This window comes from Plectropomus leopardus, chromosome 2, assembly GCF_026936395.1.
Source record: "Plectropomus leopardus strain MGB_pleo_1.0 chromosome 2, ASM2693639v1, whole genome shotgun sequence".
Taxonomy (NCBI): Eukaryota; Metazoa; Chordata; class Actinopteri; order Perciformes; family Serranidae; genus Plectropomus; species Plectropomus leopardus.
In genome coordinates, this window is record NC_142177.1 from 21,428,018 (window position 1) to 21,448,896 (window position 20,879).

General features: G+C 40.4%; 2 protein-coding genes across 2 annotated transcripts; one reads left to right on the forward strand and one right to left on the reverse strand.

Moving 5' to 3' along the window:
• Nucleotides 1–631: 631 nt before the first annotated feature.
• LOC121959345 (SUZ RNA-binding domain-containing-like) lies at nt 632–6,431 on the reverse strand. The gene is made up of 4 exons (XM_042508616.2): nt 5,819–6,431; nt 4,906–4,955; nt 4,543–4,812; nt 632–2,965 (listed from the first exon to the last, which is right to left on the reverse strand). Exons 1-4 carry the CDS (start codon nt 5,867–5,869, stop codon nt 2,854–2,856), a joined length of 483 nt encoding a protein of 160 aa, XP_042364550.1. The 5' UTR covers nt 5,870–6,431; the 3' UTR covers nt 632–2,853.
• A 2,814-nt stretch (nt 6,432–9,245) lies between these two features.
• fbxo42 (F-box protein 42) lies at nt 9,246–20,439 on the forward strand. The gene is made up of 10 exons (XM_042505091.2): nt 9,246–9,464; nt 10,373–10,652; nt 13,295–13,411; nt 14,565–14,699; nt 15,342–15,495; nt 15,631–15,741; nt 16,987–17,083; nt 17,312–17,368; nt 17,496–17,612; nt 18,752–20,439. The coding sequence occupies exons 2-10, from the start codon at nt 10,379–10,381 to the stop codon at nt 19,805–19,807; spliced, it is 2,118 nt and encodes a 705-aa protein (XP_042361025.2). The 5' UTR covers nt 9,246–9,464; nt 10,373–10,378; the 3' UTR covers nt 19,808–20,439.
• The last annotated feature ends 440 nt before the right edge of the window (nt 20,440–20,879 follow it).

Here is a 20,879-nt window from a genome sequence, read left to right on the forward strand (position 1 = left end):
ATTTGTCTGGGGAACACTGAGCATTAAACAGTCATTTGAACGAGTAGAATAATTACTATGTGACCACTCTAATAAAGTGCTGAGGTGTCGTGGCATGTCTGCTCTCACAGATAAAGGTGCCGATCCCACCTCATATAAAACATTATGATGGGTGAAGTAACTGTTACCAGTTATGAATCTGAGTTCAGAGTGATAAACTGAGTCCAGTGAAGACAGTCTCAATGACCTGTTTCATACAAAATAAAGAAAAATTGGTTTGTTTCTGCATAAGTATCCATTTTTTGTTTTAATTTAGTTGCAAGTATGTCAATATGAAATATTTCAAAGGCTAAAGTTGAAGACAAAATCCTGGAGTTGTTACAAAAAACTAAAACTAACACTGAAACAAATGAAAACTGAACTAAAAATAACATTTTGAACACTGAATACTAAACTGAAACAAGGAAAGCCACTCTGCAAACTAAACTGAATTGATAACCACAATTTAAAATGACATAAAAATGAAGTATTAAGTATTAAAAAAATACAAAACTATATCACCTCTGATCATCTTGGGGGAAAAAAGAAGCTTTGAATTCATCCAACTTTCAGCTAAAAAACCTGGTTTCATGACATATGAAACAAACATACACCAAGTTTGAAGTGTGTTTATTAAAGGGTATTCAAATTTCATTTGTGTTTTTCAAGTTTCAAAATAATGACATCAAATCAGCCTCAGAGTAGACAGGTGGCTGTGAATGACTGAAACAAAGCTTCATGTGTCGATCACATAGATACAAGATGGCGTTCTGCTTTTAATGATCAATTTCAAATGACTACAAATCCATTTTATTTCAGTAATTGAACCTGATCCCTGGGAACAGTATATTAAGAGTACAGAATATAATATCTTGTAAGACCAGAATAGAGATGTTAGTGCAGCAACGGGCAACTTATGTTACTGTCATCAAACAACAACAAAAGGAAACTTAAATATACTCCTCTTGCCTATGTGTTTTTTTCCTCTATGGTAAGTGAGGTTGGAGTATAATTGGTTAAAATTCAGCATTTTTACCCAAATTGATGCTGTTTAGGAGCAAGTTGACACTGGCATTATTTAACCCTTACTGCTGTAATTTTATCTTCACCTAGCACTCTTGTAGCTATAAACTGGTCCCCAATGACATACAATTTATTGAATAATAATAATGAACTTACCACAAGTGCACAAAAAGCTTACAATAACCAAGCACTATCCATTGGAAAGTGTCCATATGTAACCAGGGATCATTTGTTATTTAAGGCATACATGTGTCAACGGTTCAAAAATTGCTGCAGTGACTATCAGCACTGGTAACTCATCAATATTTGATGAGATTACTAATACCATGGTTTGCATTTTTTTCTTTTCAATTGATGGCAAACAAGCAAACAATGGTGTCAAATCCTTTTGGGTGGAACAACGCCACATGAAAGACACTTATCAGAACCAGGCAGTGAAATTTGGCTTCGTTTGAGATGAGATTTCTTTTATTTTTGAGATCATTTTTATCATCTTCCACACGGGGCATCAAATAGTTATTTCTGAGGAATTTGCAAACTATAATCTTATTAAAGCAATCAGTCAATATACATCAACTGGTGCAATAACAAAAAAAAAACCCTTATTTTCTAGACAGATGCAGTAAAGTTGGCTGTAAGAGAAATTCCAATTTAGCAAATCTGGTTAGAAGCAGCAAGGCAACACACAAACTTTATGCACAATAACTTGAGATCTTCAATTCATGAAAAAGTTTGACTTATTAATGACATATTAAAATTTAATATGACACTACCAATAAAGTTTCCTATGCAGACTACATCATCTAATCTCTGATACACTACTAATCTCCTGACTTTAACGTCTCGGAAAAAAACACAAACATGAAGAAACAATGTCAACTGTTTAAAACCAAAGATAATTTGAAACAAAACACAGCACAGATAATTAGGCAATATGTAAAAAATAATCTAGGGAGTAAATTCATCTTTATTGCTTGAATAAGCTTAGATTTAGTGACATTCTGTCCTTCCGACCTATAATCTTTGGCCACGGGTTTTGTGCCCACCGAGCTTTTCTTTCAGAGCCACCAGCGCCAAACGGAGGCCTGTGGACTGTGGAAAGTGCTGCTCTGGGCCTCTGCCACTGCACTGCAACTACAGTATAAAAGCACACCTTTGAGCACAGTGCACTTCTACTCAAAGTGTTCGATCAGTTTGACTTTGTCTCACCTCGCATCCAAGAACACACAGTAAACTCTTGGCACTGTCAAGCACTTCATTTCCACTGAACCCGACAAACTGAGGCCAGCTTCCGGGCGGACACCCAGCCGCGATCCGTGCTCCGTCGGTGGCGAGGCCAGCTCGGTCGTTTGCACCTCTCCGGGGAATTCCCACAGATTCACAAGCTCTCCTTATTCTCCCTGAAGAGACAGACACCTGATGCCCTGGCGCTAGGCCGGCCAATCATACTTAAAATCATAGGGCACCTCATGGTACATCGAAGTATCACAGTGTGTAGGGATGTGAGGCGAAAGCCTGTTCACAGTGTGGAACAGAAGGGGTTTCAGATCTTTGGCTGATCTCTGCCAGCCCCTTGCTTTGTTCCACGGGAGGAAAAGACAAGGTGAAAGGCAAAGACCATCCCAGTAAGCAGAGTAGAGAGAGGGTGGAGAGGTTCAGTCCCATCCATGCTACATCTTCACATTTCTAACGTCTGTCAAATTTTGATTCATCCCACCACTCTGCTCTTCATAACACACACAACCCCTTTAACTGCCACCCTTTATGCCCCCTCAGGGAGACAGATAACTCATTGCAGCAGGTAGCTCCTGCTTATCTGCACAGTCGGAAGCCTGAGGTGCCGTCTGGGCCAGTGGGCTGGCGGATCACATGATTGTTTGGACGAACTGGGTCTGGTGGTTGCTGCGAGGTCATACGAGCTGGCCTAATGGTATGAAGAGAAATGAGAAATTAATGATCATGTGTTTCACTTATCAGTCCCTCCAGGATTTCACGGGCTGCTTTAGTGATTGCCGTGGCCTGATATGTCTGAATTTGCGGCAGCTTATCTATCCGTTTATTGTTTTTTGCAATTAAAAGAAGTATTTCACTGATATAAGAGGGTCCTCACATAAAACAAGGCCGTCTCTGCAGTAGAAAGACGCACATACTTTTGAAATTGGTGCTACGTGGCAAATGGAGAAAATGGAGAAAAAGGAAGCATTTGAATGCACCATGCCTTACCAGACGCTCATGCTGGTGGCTAACGTAATGTGGTCCAGTCCAAGAAAAACAATGGCAGCTGGCGATCTCATATTACAGTTAAATGGTAAGCTAAAACATATTTCTGAAAACATCTGATGCTGGAAATATACAACTCAATAACTGATTCTTTTATATTTGTTCAGTGCTGCTAAGTTTAACCATTTAATCGCAGTGTATTCAGTCTCTGTTTTCACGGTGCTGGAAACAGACGTTTAAATATGTTTCTGGAAAGATTTTAGGAAAGGAATAGGCAGTGCAGTAACATAGCCTTGATTTATATGCGATCAGCACTGCGGAGTTTTGCCTTTTGATCGGATTTAGGTTCAAGTTTGAGAGAAAGAGAGTGGGGTGGCAGAAAATGCAAAAGTACAGTCTGTAGTTCAAGCAACAGCCTGAGAGCCAGCTAAACTTCTCCAAATGACGTAAAATATGTGATTTGGAGGAGTTTCGCCGTGGGGGGAGAAGGGATATCTGGGCACTGGTTGAATGGAGAGTTCATCACAGTTCATCCACACATACTACCCTCATTGTTTTCATTCAAAGCTGGTAGAAAATCTGCAAAATATCCCTTTAAATTGAGGGGGCAAGTGAAAATTGAAAAAATAGTTCTGATGCTGTCTCCAATTTGGAGCTAATTATGAGCATTCATGTTTCCCACAGAGTTATGATCTATTTATGACTGTAAGGTGGGTGGATGGGACAGGGCAGCAGCAGCTGATCGCTGGCTAACAGCGGTTGCTGATCAGCGCTAAAGGACCATCTCTCTCGGTGAGCCGCTGTCCTCCTGCTCTCTATGCCTGGCATGAGCTAACACATGCAGCAGCAGACACTGGACACTGTGCTGTTACACAGTCTGAACAGTCTCACACCGACAGCAAAATGGCTCGACTCTGTCGATAAACCCATTGATAAACACTGGACAGGCTAGTTCCTGTCAGTGTGTGTGTGACTCTGTCCCAGGGGAAGCAGCAGTCTCATGATAAACAGAGAGAGAGGAGCTGAGTGGATCTATACACTGCCTGCAGCTCTAGCAGCTCTACATGAAATTAAATTTTACCTGTTTGAAAGCGTGAAATTTGCGGTAAAGCTGCGGTGATTGGACAAATTTGCAAAGTCGCACCAAGAATTAAAGGGGATTGGCTGAATTTGCGTTAATTGTTGTGATCGCAACATCGCAAAATCCTGGAGGGATTGACTTCTTGTTATTTTCACTACTGTGTGCATTTGCTGTTTTTCTTCCTTAATGTAATGTCTTACCTGTCCTGGCATGGATTGTCCTGAGACGAATCATCTGAAGATGCACTACCCAAAATCCTTTTTCGTGCTTCTGCGTATTCTGCCTCCCTCTGGGCCAAAGACTTCATCTGCTGAGAGGGACGAGTCGAGGATGCAAGGTTTCCTGCGGTACCGTTATTTGTAGGACGTTTCAGAATTCGAATTTGTGGTGGGGGTGCTGCAGGTAGAGAGTCGTCCTGGATTACAATAGCAGTTCGAACAGGTGAGCCACCTGAACCCGAGCTGGACTTCCTGTACATGAAAAAATGAGAAGAATAAAATTAACAGGAAACTATGCAATCTAATCATGTATAGACCATGTTGATATATTTTTTCATCACTTACTTTGCCTCCTGATTTATTTTCAGTTTAGCTTCTAGCCTTCGCTCTATTTCCTGAGGAGAAAAACATAGTCATTACATTTTTATTACTGTCCAACAATTATCTATCTCATTGACTTGTATAGCAAACATGTTCACAAGATCTGAATATCTAAGTTGCTTAGTAACAAAAAACGAACCATGCTTTTGAAAATTAATAAGACACAGTTCGATAATAAATAAATTTGGCTCCCTGTTGGGCGCCAGATTTGACCCGCGGGCCATAAATTGAGTATATAATTTTTTTTTTTCAGTTTTGAAAACAATACATTCAGTAGTCAATACAAAAATTTACAAATGAAAATAATAACACACGAAGGTAAAACCCAGACAGACAAAAGTAAAATAAAATGAAAACAGACAAGTATGAATGCACACAGTGGTTTACCCAATAGGTTATATAATAAAGCTATTATAATTTTTTAAATATATAATTGCTTTAATATTTCAAAAACCCTTCACATACTAACCTACCATGGTCTCGTAATGATTCAGTGCAACCTGTCATTTCCGCAATGGGCGGGTCTAAAAAATGTGGGAATTCTAGAAAAAGGTCGACTTTGTAAAAAAAAAAAAAAAAAGTTTTCTTTGAGGATATTAACACAATTTCCACACATAGTAAAATCATTTTGTTGAGCAAATAAAATGACATGAAGCCAGTCTCAGTCCCGTGTAATAACGGGGCAGTGAGGCCTGCAAGACTCAGTCAGGGGGACGAGATGTGTCTGATGAGAAAACAAGCCGAAATAAAAACATGTTTATATTAGATATTCAAGCATCAGACACACCCAGCGTATTGCAGATCCTTGCTATTGGACCGGCAAACTGAAATCAAGTTATAATGTTGTCTGGGATCAGATTTAAACCATGTTTCTCACCCCGCTGTCCGCTGCCTCTTCCCAGCTCTCTGCAACCTCTTCATCCTCCATGTTTAACACCACTGCTGGCTGGTTACCTCTTCAGCTCCGCCGGCTAGCTAGCTCTCTCCCATCCGCGCAGGCGGGCATGGGGCGGTGGGAACAGCTCACGCAGACCCGCGGGGAGCTCAATCCCACGACTTTTTGTGATCAGATGAAGGCTGAATAAAGAAATTCACACACCGTTGCTTGGCCGCGTGTTAGCCTGCTAGCTCAGTGCTCTGCTGAAGCCACCCCCCTCCCCCGGCTGCTTCCTGCTACTTAAAATTTGGCGTAAGGTCCACCTCGATAAATCAACCGACCACTGGTGTCGACCACACGCCGCTCAGACGGAAAAAAACACTGACGGTACCGAATAGTTTAGGCTTGTTGACAGTCTAGTTAGCTGCGGGTTAACCCTTCAGCAGCGCCTCCGAAGTTTAACCCTAAAAACAGGAAGGGAAATGACGTTATGTTAACGTTAGCTTCGGCAGCGTCAACGTGCTAAAATCCACCAAGACAACTAACCGGCAAGATAAAGTGATTCAGTTTTTACAGGCACAATTAAACACTTTATGCCGGCACTAAATAGCGAGAAATAAACTAACTCCATCATACTATTGTTGTTTTTTTAGTGTATAGAGCAACGAGTGTTACAATGAGAGTGTTTGTGTTGTGAAAGGGAGTGCTGCGTTCATGTCCTGTGCTAGGCTCCGACAGAAACACCACGATGATCAGTGGACCAAAAAAATGCAACAAAAGAAGACCCAAAGTGAAATATTATACTCCACGAATAGGACTATGGTTTATTTGGAGTATCACCTTGTGTTTGGAGAGATTAATTAAATACCAAACTTCGTAGTAGTAAGTTATAACTGATGCGCTGGTGCAATTAACGATAGCTGCTTGAACGCAGCATTACATCTATTTTAAAATAATCAAAATCAATGATTTTATGCATTTATAATTATTTTTTATTTTATGTGAATCCGTATTTGAGTCATGCGGCAGATAAAATGGCTTTTGTTCTATTTAATATTTATGATTTACTCAGTTTGTTGTTTATTAGTCGTTTCCCCCATACTAATTTCCCATTCTAAATAACTGAAATGTGCATATTATTCAAGAAAACCAGGCACTACTCTATAATACAAGTCAACATAGTTGTTACTTATCTGTAGAAAACTTCATCTATTAAATAAATACGAGATTAAAGTGATTTTTAATAAAATGTGCATTTGTAGTTCAAATATTCAGCATCAGAGACAGTTTACATAACTAATTTTCTTGTGTTGCATTACAGCCCCTGTTTTTTTTCTCCTTCCCTTACAAAAGAAAATTGGAGGCAAGTCCTGGAGGTCTGAGGATACATAATAAAACTCTTCACAGTCTTGAGCACCAGAATTGTCAGTTAATGAAACTGTTAAATTTTGCAGGTCTAAGTAAACCTCTTCAGTGGATGACACGTCACCAGGAAAAACATGTACAAGTGATACATTTAATAACGACTGATTTTTATTAGCTGCATGAGTGTCAGGATTCTGGTATTGTATTGTGTGTGCTGACTCATCACACTGTAATGGTTGACTGGGACACTTGGCAGAACCATTGATAATGTTGGTAACACCTGTGCTCTTACTATCACAAGTACAACCTCAAACACACCGATAGCCACAAAAAATAACATAAAAACTGCTGATGTAACAGCAGATGTGTTTGCTTGTGCACTGCTTTGAATTATTCATCATTAATAGCCTAAAGAAGAATTTCGGAAAAAAGGTGGTCATTATGCAACAGCAAAGGCACTGGTTATACATGCAGGGTTAATTAGGCTTAAATGCATTTTAACATCCAACACTGCATTAAAAAAAAACATGGAATAAATTTTGGATAGTAGCTGGTCGGCACTGGGGGGTTAAATCACAACAGTATTAAGCTTAGCCTTATAACCCTTCAAAGACAGAATAGTGTTACCTATGAAATGCAGGCTACCTCTTGTAACATATTGTGAGAAATTAATGACCCAGTTTCCTTCTTTTCACATTTTGGATCTTTTTGACCAAGCTTGCAGATTTCTTAAATTCTATTTTAAATGTTTTTACTAAAATATTTGGAAATAAATTTAATCCACCTTCCTGAAACATGAGATTTGCTCAGTTAGGCTGACCAAATGTTTTATTCCCAGGCTATAATTAAGACATGAAATCAACTTTAATTATGAAAGTATGAATAAAAAGTCTCCCTTATGAAAATAACAAATAACAACAGTGAGATTCTTTTTTTTTTCAATATCGTTGATAAGAAAATGTACACAGAATGATAATCGGCAACTTTCATATCATGGTATACCGTAATACCGGTATTACTGCAACACTAATCACATGTTTGGTTTACCAATTGTAAATCTATTTATATTTATCTTCAAATCAGAACAAATCAAACTGCACCTCTGGAAATTTTGACAGTGTAGTCTTTAGTCTTGGCTTATTTTCTGTTGAATCCTATTGTCTTATGTGGCCTAAGTTCTTATTTTCGTATTTTTTTCTCTCTCTTTTTGCAAACAGGAATATGGTGATAGCATCTCTTCTCTTTCTCTATTTTCTCTTCTTTAAAATTATGTTAGAGAAATATTGTAGTATTTGAAGTGAATATGTTGTCAGGTTGCAATAATTTGGATCCCTTAGGGGTTGTGACAGCCCTTTAAGTGGGACAATTGTTTTTGTTTTTGACTTTTGTCTTATTTCTCCTGTTTTGTCTTTTAACCCATTTAAATCTGGATCAACATCACTTTTCTTTTGCTGCTTTGAGATGCCTATTGCAAGTATTTAAATAATAGAAACCTGAGCAAATTGATGTAATTTCTTTCAAAAACATGGGGAAAAGGAAATGAGCAACTTAGTAATAAATGTTTGACAAATTGCAAGAAATTAGTAGAATTGGACTTTTTTAAAACTAGGGGAAAAGTCTAGAAAAAAAGAAAAAGCAAGGGAAAAAATATATTGATAATTATCACAATTACATATCTTAAATTATGTTAGAGTTAAATAATAACTTTTAAGCACCTTTACAGGCAATCTCCTTTCCTTCTGTTTTTCTTTACTGTTTTCTTTCTTTCTTTTTACTTATTTTTTCGGTAATTTTCAATTTTTTTATTGTCATTTTTTCTTGCTCATAGCCCTTTTCCCGTGATTTTGAAATGGGCTAATTCAAGGTGATGTGTTCAGGTTTCAAAGGGTTAAGAGTACCTGAGTGCACATCACCCATCCTCAAATGTATTTACTGATCGATTTTCAAAGATAAAAATGATTGCTATCTATTTATACACGTGTATAATGTTGATTTGCTACATTAAAAAAAAAAACTGACTAATTACGTTGGGGTAATTCCTGCTTTCTCCCCGTGCTTCACTTCTGCCCTGAGCAGCTGGGGGCGCAGTGTTTGGTCCAGAGGACCCACCCTGGTGCCACAGTCAGCGGCTACAGCGTCGCTGTGCTGCGGAGGACGCTGCTCACACCGCGGAAGATGGCGACTGTTTGGAGGCTGCAGAGGAACCTCCGGAGCTGATACCGGGGGAAGGAGAGGAGAAACGCACACTCAGAGCCCACAAACGACCACGTCTACATCAACGGTAAATAACGAAGCTGCAACAGCTCAAAGACAGAAATTGACAACATTTATCTGACGTTAGAGGAGCCAGTTAATTAACAGCACACAGCCTGAGCTCCAGCTAACGTTAGCAAAGATTATCAGCAGCAGACTGGAGATAACAGCCAGGTAGCTGCTGAGGTAGTTGGGTGTAACGTTAGCCGAGGCTGCTGCCATGAAAGATTGTCGTGTCATTAAGATACTCAGGAGGTTGGTGGTTTGCACATTTTGTCAATCAGATGTATATTTGAGAAAATAAGCCGTTAGCTAAAGGTTCATTAGCTAACGTTGGAAGCTCATGATCAGTTAGCTATCGTTAGCCACTGCTAGCTTATATTGTCTAAGGATCAAACGTTAAATCTAATTACATGTACGCGCCGGTAAGTCCGTGTTTTGTATCATAAGTCGTTTATCGTTTATCCATATGAAAAATCACAAGTTTCACGTTTTTTCTTAGGTTGTCAGCTCTAGGTGCTCGTTAGCATTAGCAAACCAACATTTGCTATGAGATGGCTAACGACAGCTAGTCAGAAGCAGCTAACGATATGAGAGGGACGTACTGTATGGAGGGGCCAGCTGCGAAATCTAAAGGGGCACCACCCGTTTCACACAATGGATGTGACAATTAAAAGCACCAAATGCCACATACATGCTATGATGCTTATAGCTTTGTAGTGTCATTGGGTTTCCTGGGTTAGAGCAGATATATCCCAATTTTTAACAATTCATCCTCACACGTTATGAATTGCAGAAATCCAGTATTAGCACAGGGGAAGGTGTTAAACGGGTGACTCTGCGAGAATAAATGGCCAACTCTAATCAGGGTAGTTATTTAATGACAAACGTGCTCCTGAACTTTACATCACTACATGTCTGTCCATGTCTCCACAGACAATAATGTCCCGCTCCCCTGATAATGAGGATGGATGCTTTGTTGCCATGGATACAGAGGACGATGGTGCAGAGCCTGCCGGGATAACAGAGGAAGAAGAGGCAAACATGGGGTCATGCCGACAAGAAGGGAACATGGACAGTGGTGCCAAAGGAGGGGGGAGAACAATGCTGGAGTTGCCAGAGGAAGTTCTTGAATATATTCTGTCCTTCCTCTCACCTTACCAGGAGCACAAGACCGCTGCGCTTGTATGTAAGCAGTGGTACCGCCTCATTAAAGGTATGTATTTCTGCATATTTACAGAGTAAAGGATAAGGTCGACAGGTTAACCTTACGGTGGGCATTTCACCATGAGCAGAGCAAGTGCTGATGCTCGGCATAATGTTTGTAATTTAGGCGTCCACTCTGACCAATCCCTGCCTCTTAAAAAATCATGTCAGCCATCTTGTGTACAATGTTTTTTTAGTTCTACAATTCACTAACATTGCTTTACTGCGATGCATTTTTTTTCTCTTACTGACATTCATTGTCCAGAATATGGCAATGCAAAAAGTTATTTTGTAAGTAAGTAACAACAACACACACAATGTTTAACCTTTTTGAAATCTGAGCCAGTAGGCTTGATGTCTTTCAAAAACAAGAAAAGAAGGCAATGAGCAATAAAAGAATAAATGACCCATAAATGATCAAGAAAAGAGTCAAAAGTACAAAAAAACCCAAATTTGGAAAAAAAAAACAAAAAACCAAACAACCCCCCCCTCTAAAAAACAACAAGAAAAAACCCAAACAAACAACAACCAAAAAATCTAATCCTGTAACACAGAAATGACCTAGAAGAAGTTTGATAGTGTAAAATCATTTTATATATGTTATCGTGAGAAATATATATATATATAGTTTTAGCTTTTCTCTTAATTTTCCCTAGGCATTTTTCCCTATTTAAAAAAATAATCTGAACTGTACTCATCTCTTGCAATTTGTGAAACATTTATTACCAAGTTGCTAATTTCCTTATTCCCATGTTTTCTTTTCAAGAAATTGCATCAATTTGCTCAGGTTTCTATGGTTTAAATGATCATGAAAAACATCTGAAAGCAGCACAAGGAAAGTGATGTTGATCCAGGTTTAAAACAGTTAAAGAGAAATCAGGAGAAATAAGACAAAAGTAATAAACAAAAATGATTGTCCCTCTTAAAGGGCCATCACAACCCCTAAGGGATCCAGACTATCGCCTCCTAACAAAATATTTACTCCAAAGGGCTTAAAGGTTCCCTGAAACCGAGCTCCACATCTCTACTGTTGACTCCCTCATCCCATGTGCCTGGGCTATCTAGGTGCAACCCACATTTGAAAAGAGAGGGAGTGAGCTGGCTTCCAGCGTGTAATAACTAATTTGTCACTGCTGTAAGCCTGGCTAATAACGCTTACGTTTTGATCAGTGTCCAGCTTTAACAGATCATGTAGAATGAGTAGAGCAGGCAAATGAAGTTAATTTAGGAACACTGCCAAATTAAGATCTATGCTGACTAAAGTTGAGATGGGGATAATTATTCACGGTTTCATTAGTTCTTGTTAAGCTTACTATAATGCTCTTTTTTTTACCTGTTTGAATTATATTTCACCAAACTGTCTTCAAACTGTCCAAAATGCAGCTGCTCGGCTCATAAAGGTGTCATATTTTAAAAAGTCAGATTTCCTTTTCTTTTTAAAATTATAAGCAGATTTAGTTGCTATATAAGTACTGTGAAAGTATCAAAATGCTTAATCCACAGAGAGATTCACACTGTGTCCACATTAAGAAACGTTTGCCTTGATATTTATTTTCTTTCTTTTATTTCTTTAATCATGTAAACCTGCGTTGAGGCGAATTGTAACCCATCTGCCTCGACTGGAAGGCTCTTTGGTTTAGTTCCTATTGTTTTGAAATATGCCAATTAAGTAAAAGAGACTTGACTTAAATGAGCTGCAAGGACTTCTGTTAAGTTGTGAAGTCACAGCTAAACTACATTAAGGTGGAACGTGCTGCTACAGTGCTGTTACAGTCATTTCTGCGGCTGTAATGACCCAGAGCCCAGATACTGAAGACCCAAAAACACTGTCGGATGAGAGCAGACAGAGCTTTTTCAGTTGGGGGCTTTAAGAGCGCATTTCAGAAACCCTTTTCCACACAAATTGCTTCTCGCCGGTAAAGGGGCTAAAATTGGTGCGTTCACCCTGGAGTTGTGTTTCCATCAATGCTGATCGAAGCTGGAGGTGATAAACGCCCGTGACTGCTGCAGAGTCTATTGAAGCGGGTGGGAATACTGGATTTTTATCTTTTCCCGTGTATTAAAAGGCCAGATGTCAGCAGGTGTCAGCAGGTTTTTTGTGTAGTGGAAAAGGTGCTAGACAGAGCGTGAATCCAGATATATTCAGACAGACAGTATACAAAAGAGATATTTTCTTAACATTAAAGTATGTAAACATGTTCTAGTACAAACCCAAGTATAAAGTATGAACCTGAAAATGAGCAAGAAATCACATAAAATGCCCATTTTATCCGCACTTCACTGGCTTCCTATTAAATTTTGTATTAATTCTGAAGTACTGGTGCAAACTTGCCCTGACATGGCTGACATCCTCCACCTTTACATGTGAAATCAGGCTCTAAGATCCTCTGAGTTTGAGTTAGTAGATGTCCCTTGAACCCATTATTAAACTCGAGTTGGCCGTGCTTTTCAAGCTACCTTTGGTTTGCTCTCGCCCGAACATCGTAAATCCTTGACTTTTTTTTAGAAGGTGCTGTACAAATAAACTTTACTTTCTCACTTTCTTTAAACACCTGAGAGTGAACATTTAAAAAGTTATACTCATATAAATGCACTCTTTGTTCACTGTTTTTTTTGTGTTCCTGTTGCTTACTAATATTCAATCTGAACTAGGTGTTGCTTATCAGTGCTACCATGGTTTCTTGAGAGCTGTCCAGGAGGGAAACATCCAGTGGGAAAGTCGCACATACCCATATCCAGGAACCCCGATCACTCAGCGCTTCTCACACAGTCAGTATATGCTGCTTTGCAACAACTCATAATTATTGTATGTCATGTATTCAGTGTTGAATGAAACTGCTACCTCTTTTAAGTCAAAAGATTACCGACCTTCAGATTATGCATCATCTGAAAATGCCTCCGCGGCTGTAGCTTTGGATCAGATAATGAGTCGAGTGTGCAGCTGCCCCAGCCCTGTGCAAGATCAGTGATTCATGAAAAATGCAACATCAGACTCTTAATCAATTTCGTTATGTGATGGACCTGGACAACACTTAAAATAGCTTTAGTGTTACGGAGGCAGCCCACGTTTATGTTTCCAGTATTGAGATGATGCAAACCTTTTTACCAGCAGCTTTTATAATTTGAAAAGGAATTTTCTTTGATTTCATTTGTTTTTTGGACTCTAAAAACACTGAATAGTGCACATCATGTCCTGAGCCAAATTAAGCTAAATTCACCTACATAGAATGCCACGTATCAAAACATTAAGATTTTGTTCATCTAAGATGAATAGCAATTTTACTGAATGTAACCACAGAAAAGCTTAACTGGATTTTTAAGGAATTTTGAAAACTTATACAAGGTACTTGTAGTAGTTGAATTTGGCACTTAGAAATCTAAGTACTTACATACTTTGAAAATCTGATTTTTTAAAACTTATTCATACAATTGAGAGGATCAAAATGTTAAATTATTTTATGAAACACCTTAGAAAAATGTTGTGAACCAGGAAGCCGAGATTGTCCGCGCTTGCAATTGTTTGTTTTTTTTTATGTGGTATGAGATGTGTCACCCTCTGCATTCTGTAAATTTCCATGCCTTTGTGTTTTTGTGCTAACCACATGACTTCATTAAACAATAATAAACAGTTAATTAGTAATAAGTTAATTTTAGGCCCTTGCAGCACGTGTTTGCCCCATTTAGGAATTCGCACAGTTCTCTTGCAACAGATGGTTGTAGAGAAAACAAATTCATCCTTGAAAACAGAAATGAGGGCTTGAAAAAGTACTCCAATTTGACTTGCCCTCATCTGTACAAACCCTTTTGAATAATCTGTCATAATATTGAAATGACTATGGAATAACTTGCCAAAAATAGAAACACTAAAGTCTCACTGTTTGCTATTAAGTTGTGGTTAATTGTTCCATTTTTTGTGTTGCAGGTGCATGTTATTACGACTCAAACCAGTCCATGTATGTGTTTGGGGGTTGCACTCAGAGTAGCTGCAACGCTGCCTTTAATGATCTGTGGAGACTTGACCTCAACAGCAAGGAGTGGATCCGCCCTTTAGCCTCAGGTACGAGTAAGTTATAAGCAGTAAAGACCAACTGGGAACAGATCTTTGAGCTCTTTTTACAATATTTAGCTCTGGTGAAAAAGTGTCTGCACATGGGGCTTATGTAAGGGGAACGGTGGGAGGGTGAACCACATAAAGTGAATATAGTAGTCAGATGCTCAGCAGCAGCAGCAGCAGCAGCAGCAGCTGAGTACACAGTATTTGAGGAGGTGGCAATAAAAAAAATAACAAAGAAGCACTGGTGAAATGAGATTGTATTAGAATTATTTTACTAGTGCTCTCGCTTTTTATTGGTATAAACTTTAGAGCTTATTGTGCCTTTTATGAGATTGCATGCAAAGGAATAAGAGGTAGAGATGTGTGTGAGCAGCAATTACTATCAGAGATTTTGTCTCTTGCATCATGAAACTGATACTCATGAGTTTTACACATTTTTTGTCACTTTTATGTGAAAAGGCAAAACAATTACGTAGTCTTTCTGTTTGCCATGTTTTCCATTTTAAATTGAGGCAGTAAGTGAACATATATATTAAGTCATATTTTGGGATATGTATTTATTGGGTTATTAATTAACACATGCGTATAACATCATGCATGTTTAGCTACAATCTGGGTCATAGATTTTGCTGTTTCCCTTTCCAGGCTCTTATCCGTCTCCTAAAGCTGGGGCGACTCTAGTGATGCACAAAGATCTCTTAGTGCTGTTTGGGGGATGGACTCGCCCCAGCCCTTACCCACTGCACCAACCAGAAAGATTTTTTGATGAAATCCATACCTATTCTCCTTCAAAGAACTGGTGAGACAGAGAATTCAGTACTGGGAGTTAAAGGATGTAGTTGTGACAAGTGATTGACAAAATCTGCACAGATGAACTTTTTAGTCCTAATTTTTCCCCTGTTTTTGTGATTCGTTTATTCTTCTCTTGTCTCAGGTGGAACTGTATAGTAACGACACATGGCCCTCCACCTATGGCTGGCCACTCTTCCTCCGTGATTGGAAACACCATGGTGGTGTTTGGGGGATCTCTAGGAGCACGGCAAATGTATGAATGTTTTTCTTGTGCTAAATTACACATTATTCAAAACTGAGCTGCACAGATTATAGGTGCAATCTGTAACCTTTTGTGCATTACAATCACAGCAAAATTGATCCCGTATCATTTTTGTGAGGGTGTTTAACCTCATTCGTAGACAGTAAAACTGTTATTGGCCCCTTAGATGTCAGGTGATTGTGAGTATATGATTTACTGAGGTGATGAAGTTACATCACCTCAGTAAATAATATACAAACGCTGCAGTTTCATCAAGCAGTTCAGTTACACATTAAAACGGTTATTTTTGCATTTCCATTGTCAAAAGTTGTGATTGGTACCAATAAAACCAATCCATTGTGTACCGTTTTTGCTCCACAAAGACTCAATGCATAAAAGTGCTATTTTTAAATATCTCATTCATTGTGGTGGAGACTTCAAACTCTCCAGACTTTTTTTTTTTTGTACTAAAAAAGATCAGCGATGTGCAGACGTTCATCTGAATAGACAGTGAAGAGTAAATACAGCAAGAGCTGGAGGGAGCAGTGACACAGCTAGGGGCTGTACCCGACTCAGAATTATGTTAATCAAATCAGATTTTGGGGATTTTTTTTCTATGTAAAGTTTTGAACTTTGAACAGGGTTCAGCGGGATGTTCAGAGTGACAGCGGCGTTCATGTAATATAGTCAAATGGCACTAACAACAGACTGGCAATGTGCAACATTTTTTTGCCGACTCTAGATATCAAACAAAAGCAGGAGACTGTCGTATTAGGTTGCTGTGAGCTGTAATTTCACCACTTCTAAGCAGAAGAGAGAAGATAATGATATCTCAGAGCCTTACAGTGTAGAGTGTCTCTTCCTCTGTGCTGCCGTAGCCTCTACCAAAGAGTAACTTGCTCAGTCAAGAAGCAGTCTCAGTCGACTGAGGGATCCCAGGCCGAGGATTTGAATCTCCATCTCTAAGGGGCAACAACCCTGCCTACATTTAAAAGTACTGTCTGCAGAGGAAATGCTAAATGGATCTAGGCTTAAGGTACATGTCCACATTACATTATGGGTACTATACCAAAATTGAGACTTAAAAAACAGTGTCGGGGAGGTGTTACACAGCCTGTGAGACGGGTTCTGTTAGAACACTTAGACAGGTTGCCATTGTTGACATAGTTGCCAACAACACCCTAAGTCAATTTTTCAATCAACTCTTTGGCTTCTACACCTCACCATGTTGTTGTTCCCTCTGATGGTTCTGATTAGGAGTAATGAAGTCTGGGTTCTGGATCTGGAGCAGTGGTCCTGGTCCAAACCTCCCATGTCTGGCCCATCACCGCACCCACGAGGAGGCCAATCACAAGTAAGTCTTCAGTATTCAGGATTGCATTGATGGACATATAAACATGTTTTTAACAAGGTCATACTAAGGTCTGAGAAAAGTTGTTATTTAAAGTGTTTCTGGAGTTTTGACCCTTAAAAACAGCTTTTCCTTCTCCGTACATTTTGCAAGTGATTGACATTGTGTGAGAAAATGTCCACTTGAGTTTTTCATATGAAATTAAATACGATTTAAATGTTTTCTTCTTAGATTGTGATTGACGATCAGACGTTACTCATCTTGGGAGGCTGTGGCGGCCCAAATGCAGTGAGTATTTTCTTCCACACTTAGTTCTAGTATCAGAACAGTATATCTGCGTATATCTCATAGCAAATGTTCCATCTGACTGTAAGTGAGTACGATTTTGACTTATTCTGTTGTCTTTGTGTTAAAGCTCCTCAAAGATGCGTGGCTCCTCCACATGGACGCTCCGCCATGGAGGTGGCAGCAGCTGCAGGTGGAAAATGAGGACCACGGGGCCCCGGAGCTGTGGTGTCACCCAGCTTGTAGAGTACGTTTCTGTCTTAAGACTCAGACACACCAAAGCGATATCAAAGAATTGGACAACGATGGCCAATGGTCCCCTCACATTGCCTCTATCTTGGCCAAAAAGTTGCACAACACACCACAAAGACTACAGCCAACTAGCACAAACTTTCTGAACCTGCATGAGAGAAAAAAAAAAAATAGGGCTGCATCAGACTCAGAATTATGCCAGTCGAATCAGATTTGGCTGCTCAGTACCAGTATTTAACCATTTGTTTTGTTTTCCCTACAAAGTTTTAAAATTTGAACAGGGCTCAGGGACGTTCAGTGATAGCTGTATTCAGGTAATACAGTAAACATGCCAACGGCACTAATGACCGATCGTAAATGTGCAACAACATTTTTTACTGACACTAGATATCCAAAAAAAAAAGCCAGAAACTGTGTTGCGTCAAGTTGCTGTGAACTTGAAATTCACCACTTCTAAGCAGAAGGTCTCTCCTGCTCTTTGCCACTGCCTGCACATCTGCAGCTCCGTATCAAAGAGTAGCATTAAAATCAAGAACATTCACTCTGCAGCAAAATCTGAGAACCAAAGTGTCCCCAGAAGCACGCTGCACAGAATGACTGCTCGAACTTAGGGGTCGTAGTGGTCTCTGACTAATATTTTGAATCTCCCGTTTTCAGGGTGAAATAACTCTCCATATCAACAAGCGTCAGTAGTCAGTATTTGTCATTAAAAACAGAAACCAGAATACCGACAGGACGCATTCAAGATCCTAGTTAGCCAATCAGCACATTAACAACACAAAGCAATTTTGAAAGAACAAATATTTACTGAACGTTACTGAACAATAACATAAACATTTATGAACTGTTACTGCTAATGAGCTCAACAGCTAAAAAACTGCCAGTCAGAGTGATTTCACTCACTGATGGGCTCTGCTTGGCTAAAAAAAAGTGGACAAGAGCCAAATAGTGCCAACAGTGCAGGACACACTGATAAAAGGACGGGGCAGACACTCACTGTCATTAACTGACAGCTGACCGGGGGCTTTGTGTGTCGGGCCCTCAGCTATCCTTCCTATTCTGCTTGTCTGTGTGTGTACTCATTACATTGATCTTTAATGTGCCATTTTTCTCATCTCATGTTTGTATCTCAAGGTGGGCCAGTGTGTGGTGGTTTTCTCACAGGCTCCCTCTGGCCGTGCACCGCTCAGCCCAAGTCTTAACTCTCGGCCCTCCCCCATAAGTGCCACACCTGCCCCTCTGGGCCCCGAACCGCCTTCCCTGCGCTCCCAGTCTCCTGTTCGGAGCGGGGCCGCAGGCGTTGTCCTGGGAGCTGTTGAAGAGGCTCCGTGTGTGAACGGCCGATGGGGTACGCTCAGACCGCGGCCTTCAGCGAGAGGTGCCAGAGAAGGGAGCCCGTCCTCATCCCAACAGCCGTCTCCTTCACAAGGTCCGGACAGCCCTCCTCTTCCTCCGCTCCCCCCGTTATTAAATGGATCCTCCCCTTCACCAAGGACCAGCCCAGCTCAGGCTGCATCTCCTCCCTCCCGCCCTCTGCCACCTGCCTCCACAGACTATGGCTGGGAGTCTCCCCCTTCTGCAGCTCACCACCCTGAGGTGCCCAGCACCAACGGCCTGCACACACCTCCTGCAGGCTCCCCACACACTCCCCCAGGAGCAGTGTCCCCCGCTGCCTTACGACGAGGTCTGGAGGCAGTGAAAAACAAATCTTCCTCATCTTTACCGTCTTCATCGTCATCATCTTCCCTTCAGACACAGGGGGCTTCTCCTGGAGGAGGAAGTAGTGGAGGTGGAGCGGGTCCTCCTGGAACCCCTCCGTCATCCTCCTCCAGCCCTCCGCAGGCTGCTGGAGCAGACGGACATGCTATCCCACCTATTGCACGGCGTCTTGGCCATCACCCGCCCCAGAGCCTGAACGTAGGGAAACCTCTGTACCAGTCTCTCAACTGCAAGCCCATGCAGATGTACGTGTTGGATGTGTCCAGGGCCAAGTCCGTTGGGGTGGTGTCCTGGAGAGTTTACGGGAACGGGACTCCCGCTGCGGTCACAGGACCACCTGAGACCAGCCTTCACACAGTGGTACAGGGCAGGGGAGAGCTCATCATTTTTGGGGGCCTAATGGACAAGAAACAAAATGTGAAGTACTACCCTAAAACCAACGCCTTGTACTTTGTTCGAGCTAAGAGGTAATGCAGCTCCAGGGCGGGACTGGGAAGACAGACGCCCCACCCTGTGACCACACAAGGGAATTGACACACACAAGGCCTTTTTCCTATAGAGAGGATTATGGGAAAAGAACATAATCATTGTTAGATGTTCCACTTCATGAATTCACTATTCTCCCTTCTGCCTACTGCAAGCATTCAAAATACAACACTTTAACTACACTTTGATAAAACGTTTGATTGAATGAGAATCCTGACTGTGTGTATGTGCGTGTCAGTGTGCGCGTGTGTGTTTGTGACTGCAGTGATTAGAGAAAACAGGACATTTTTTTGTTGTTCCCCAAAAGGTGATCAACCAAACAATAACATTTCTCTTTTTCTGTGTCGCCCTCCTCTGAACTCTTGCAAGAGAGGAACTCTGGAAGAACGGGCGCAGAAACTGTTGAAGACTACCTTGATTTTTGTATCAATCTTTAAGCCTGCAATGTTTACATTGAAAACGGTATGAGTGTGTGTGTATGTGTGTGTGTTACGTGTGCACGGTGGTGGTTAAAAATTGTTGACTAGTGTGTGTCGGGGGCCATGGTGGGAGAGAGATGTGGCACTGTACTATAAACATAGTTAAACAATAAAGGCCTCCATGTCTGCTTTGTCAAAGTCTTAAAATTCCTGCTGTGTGTGTGTGTGGTTGGTTTGCTAAACGCTACAGCATCAACAAAATATCTCACCATAAGGTTCACTGCTGCTCTGGAGCTTTCGATCATGTGGTCTTCCTCAGTAGATGGAGTTTGCTGAGTTGGAATTGATCTAGATGTTAAAATGTCGTGTTTTTTTCTGAGCATTAACTTTCAGTCTCAACCTTTAGGCCAGTGTGGAGAAGTATACAAGCAAAAACTACAGCAAAAACAGGCCATAATAACTGGAATTCTATAGGCCACTGAAAACCTAATTGTGAGATGTAAAAAACACCCAATTATTCATTTAAATAATTAAATCTGTATTTATAGTAGTATTTTACATGAGAACCCTCTTTGAATTTGCTCAAGTTCGGTTGCTCAAGCAGAAGTCTTGTCAACTTACATGTTTCAGTTAGTACA

Bases quoted from the DNA above. Each gene is read 5' to 3' on its own strand.
- LOC121959345 (XM_042508616.2), bottom strand. From the start codon at position 5,869: ATGGAGGATGAAGAGGTTGCAGAGAGCTGGGAAGAGGCAGCGGACAGC. The intron at 4,956-5,818 runs GTGAGAAACATG...TTTTCTCCTCAG, and splicing joins AAGAGGCAGCGGACAGCGGG to GAAATAGAGCGAAGGCTAGA. The intron at 2,966-4,542 runs GTAAGACATTAC...TCATACCATTAG, and splicing joins GACAATCCATGCCAGGACAG to GCCAGCTCGTATGACCTCGC.
- fbxo42 (XM_042505091.2), top strand. From the start codon at position 10,379: ATGTCCCGCTCCCCTGATAATGAGGATGGATGCTTTGTTGCCATGGAT. The intron at 15,496-15,630 runs GTGAGACAGAGA...CTCTTGTCTCAG, and splicing joins TATTCTCCTTCAAAGAACTG to GTGGAACTGTATAGTAACGA. The intron at 17,369-17,495 runs GTGAGTATTTTC...TTTGTGTTAAAG, and splicing joins GCTGTGGCGGCCCAAATGCA to CTCCTCAAAGATGCGTGGCT.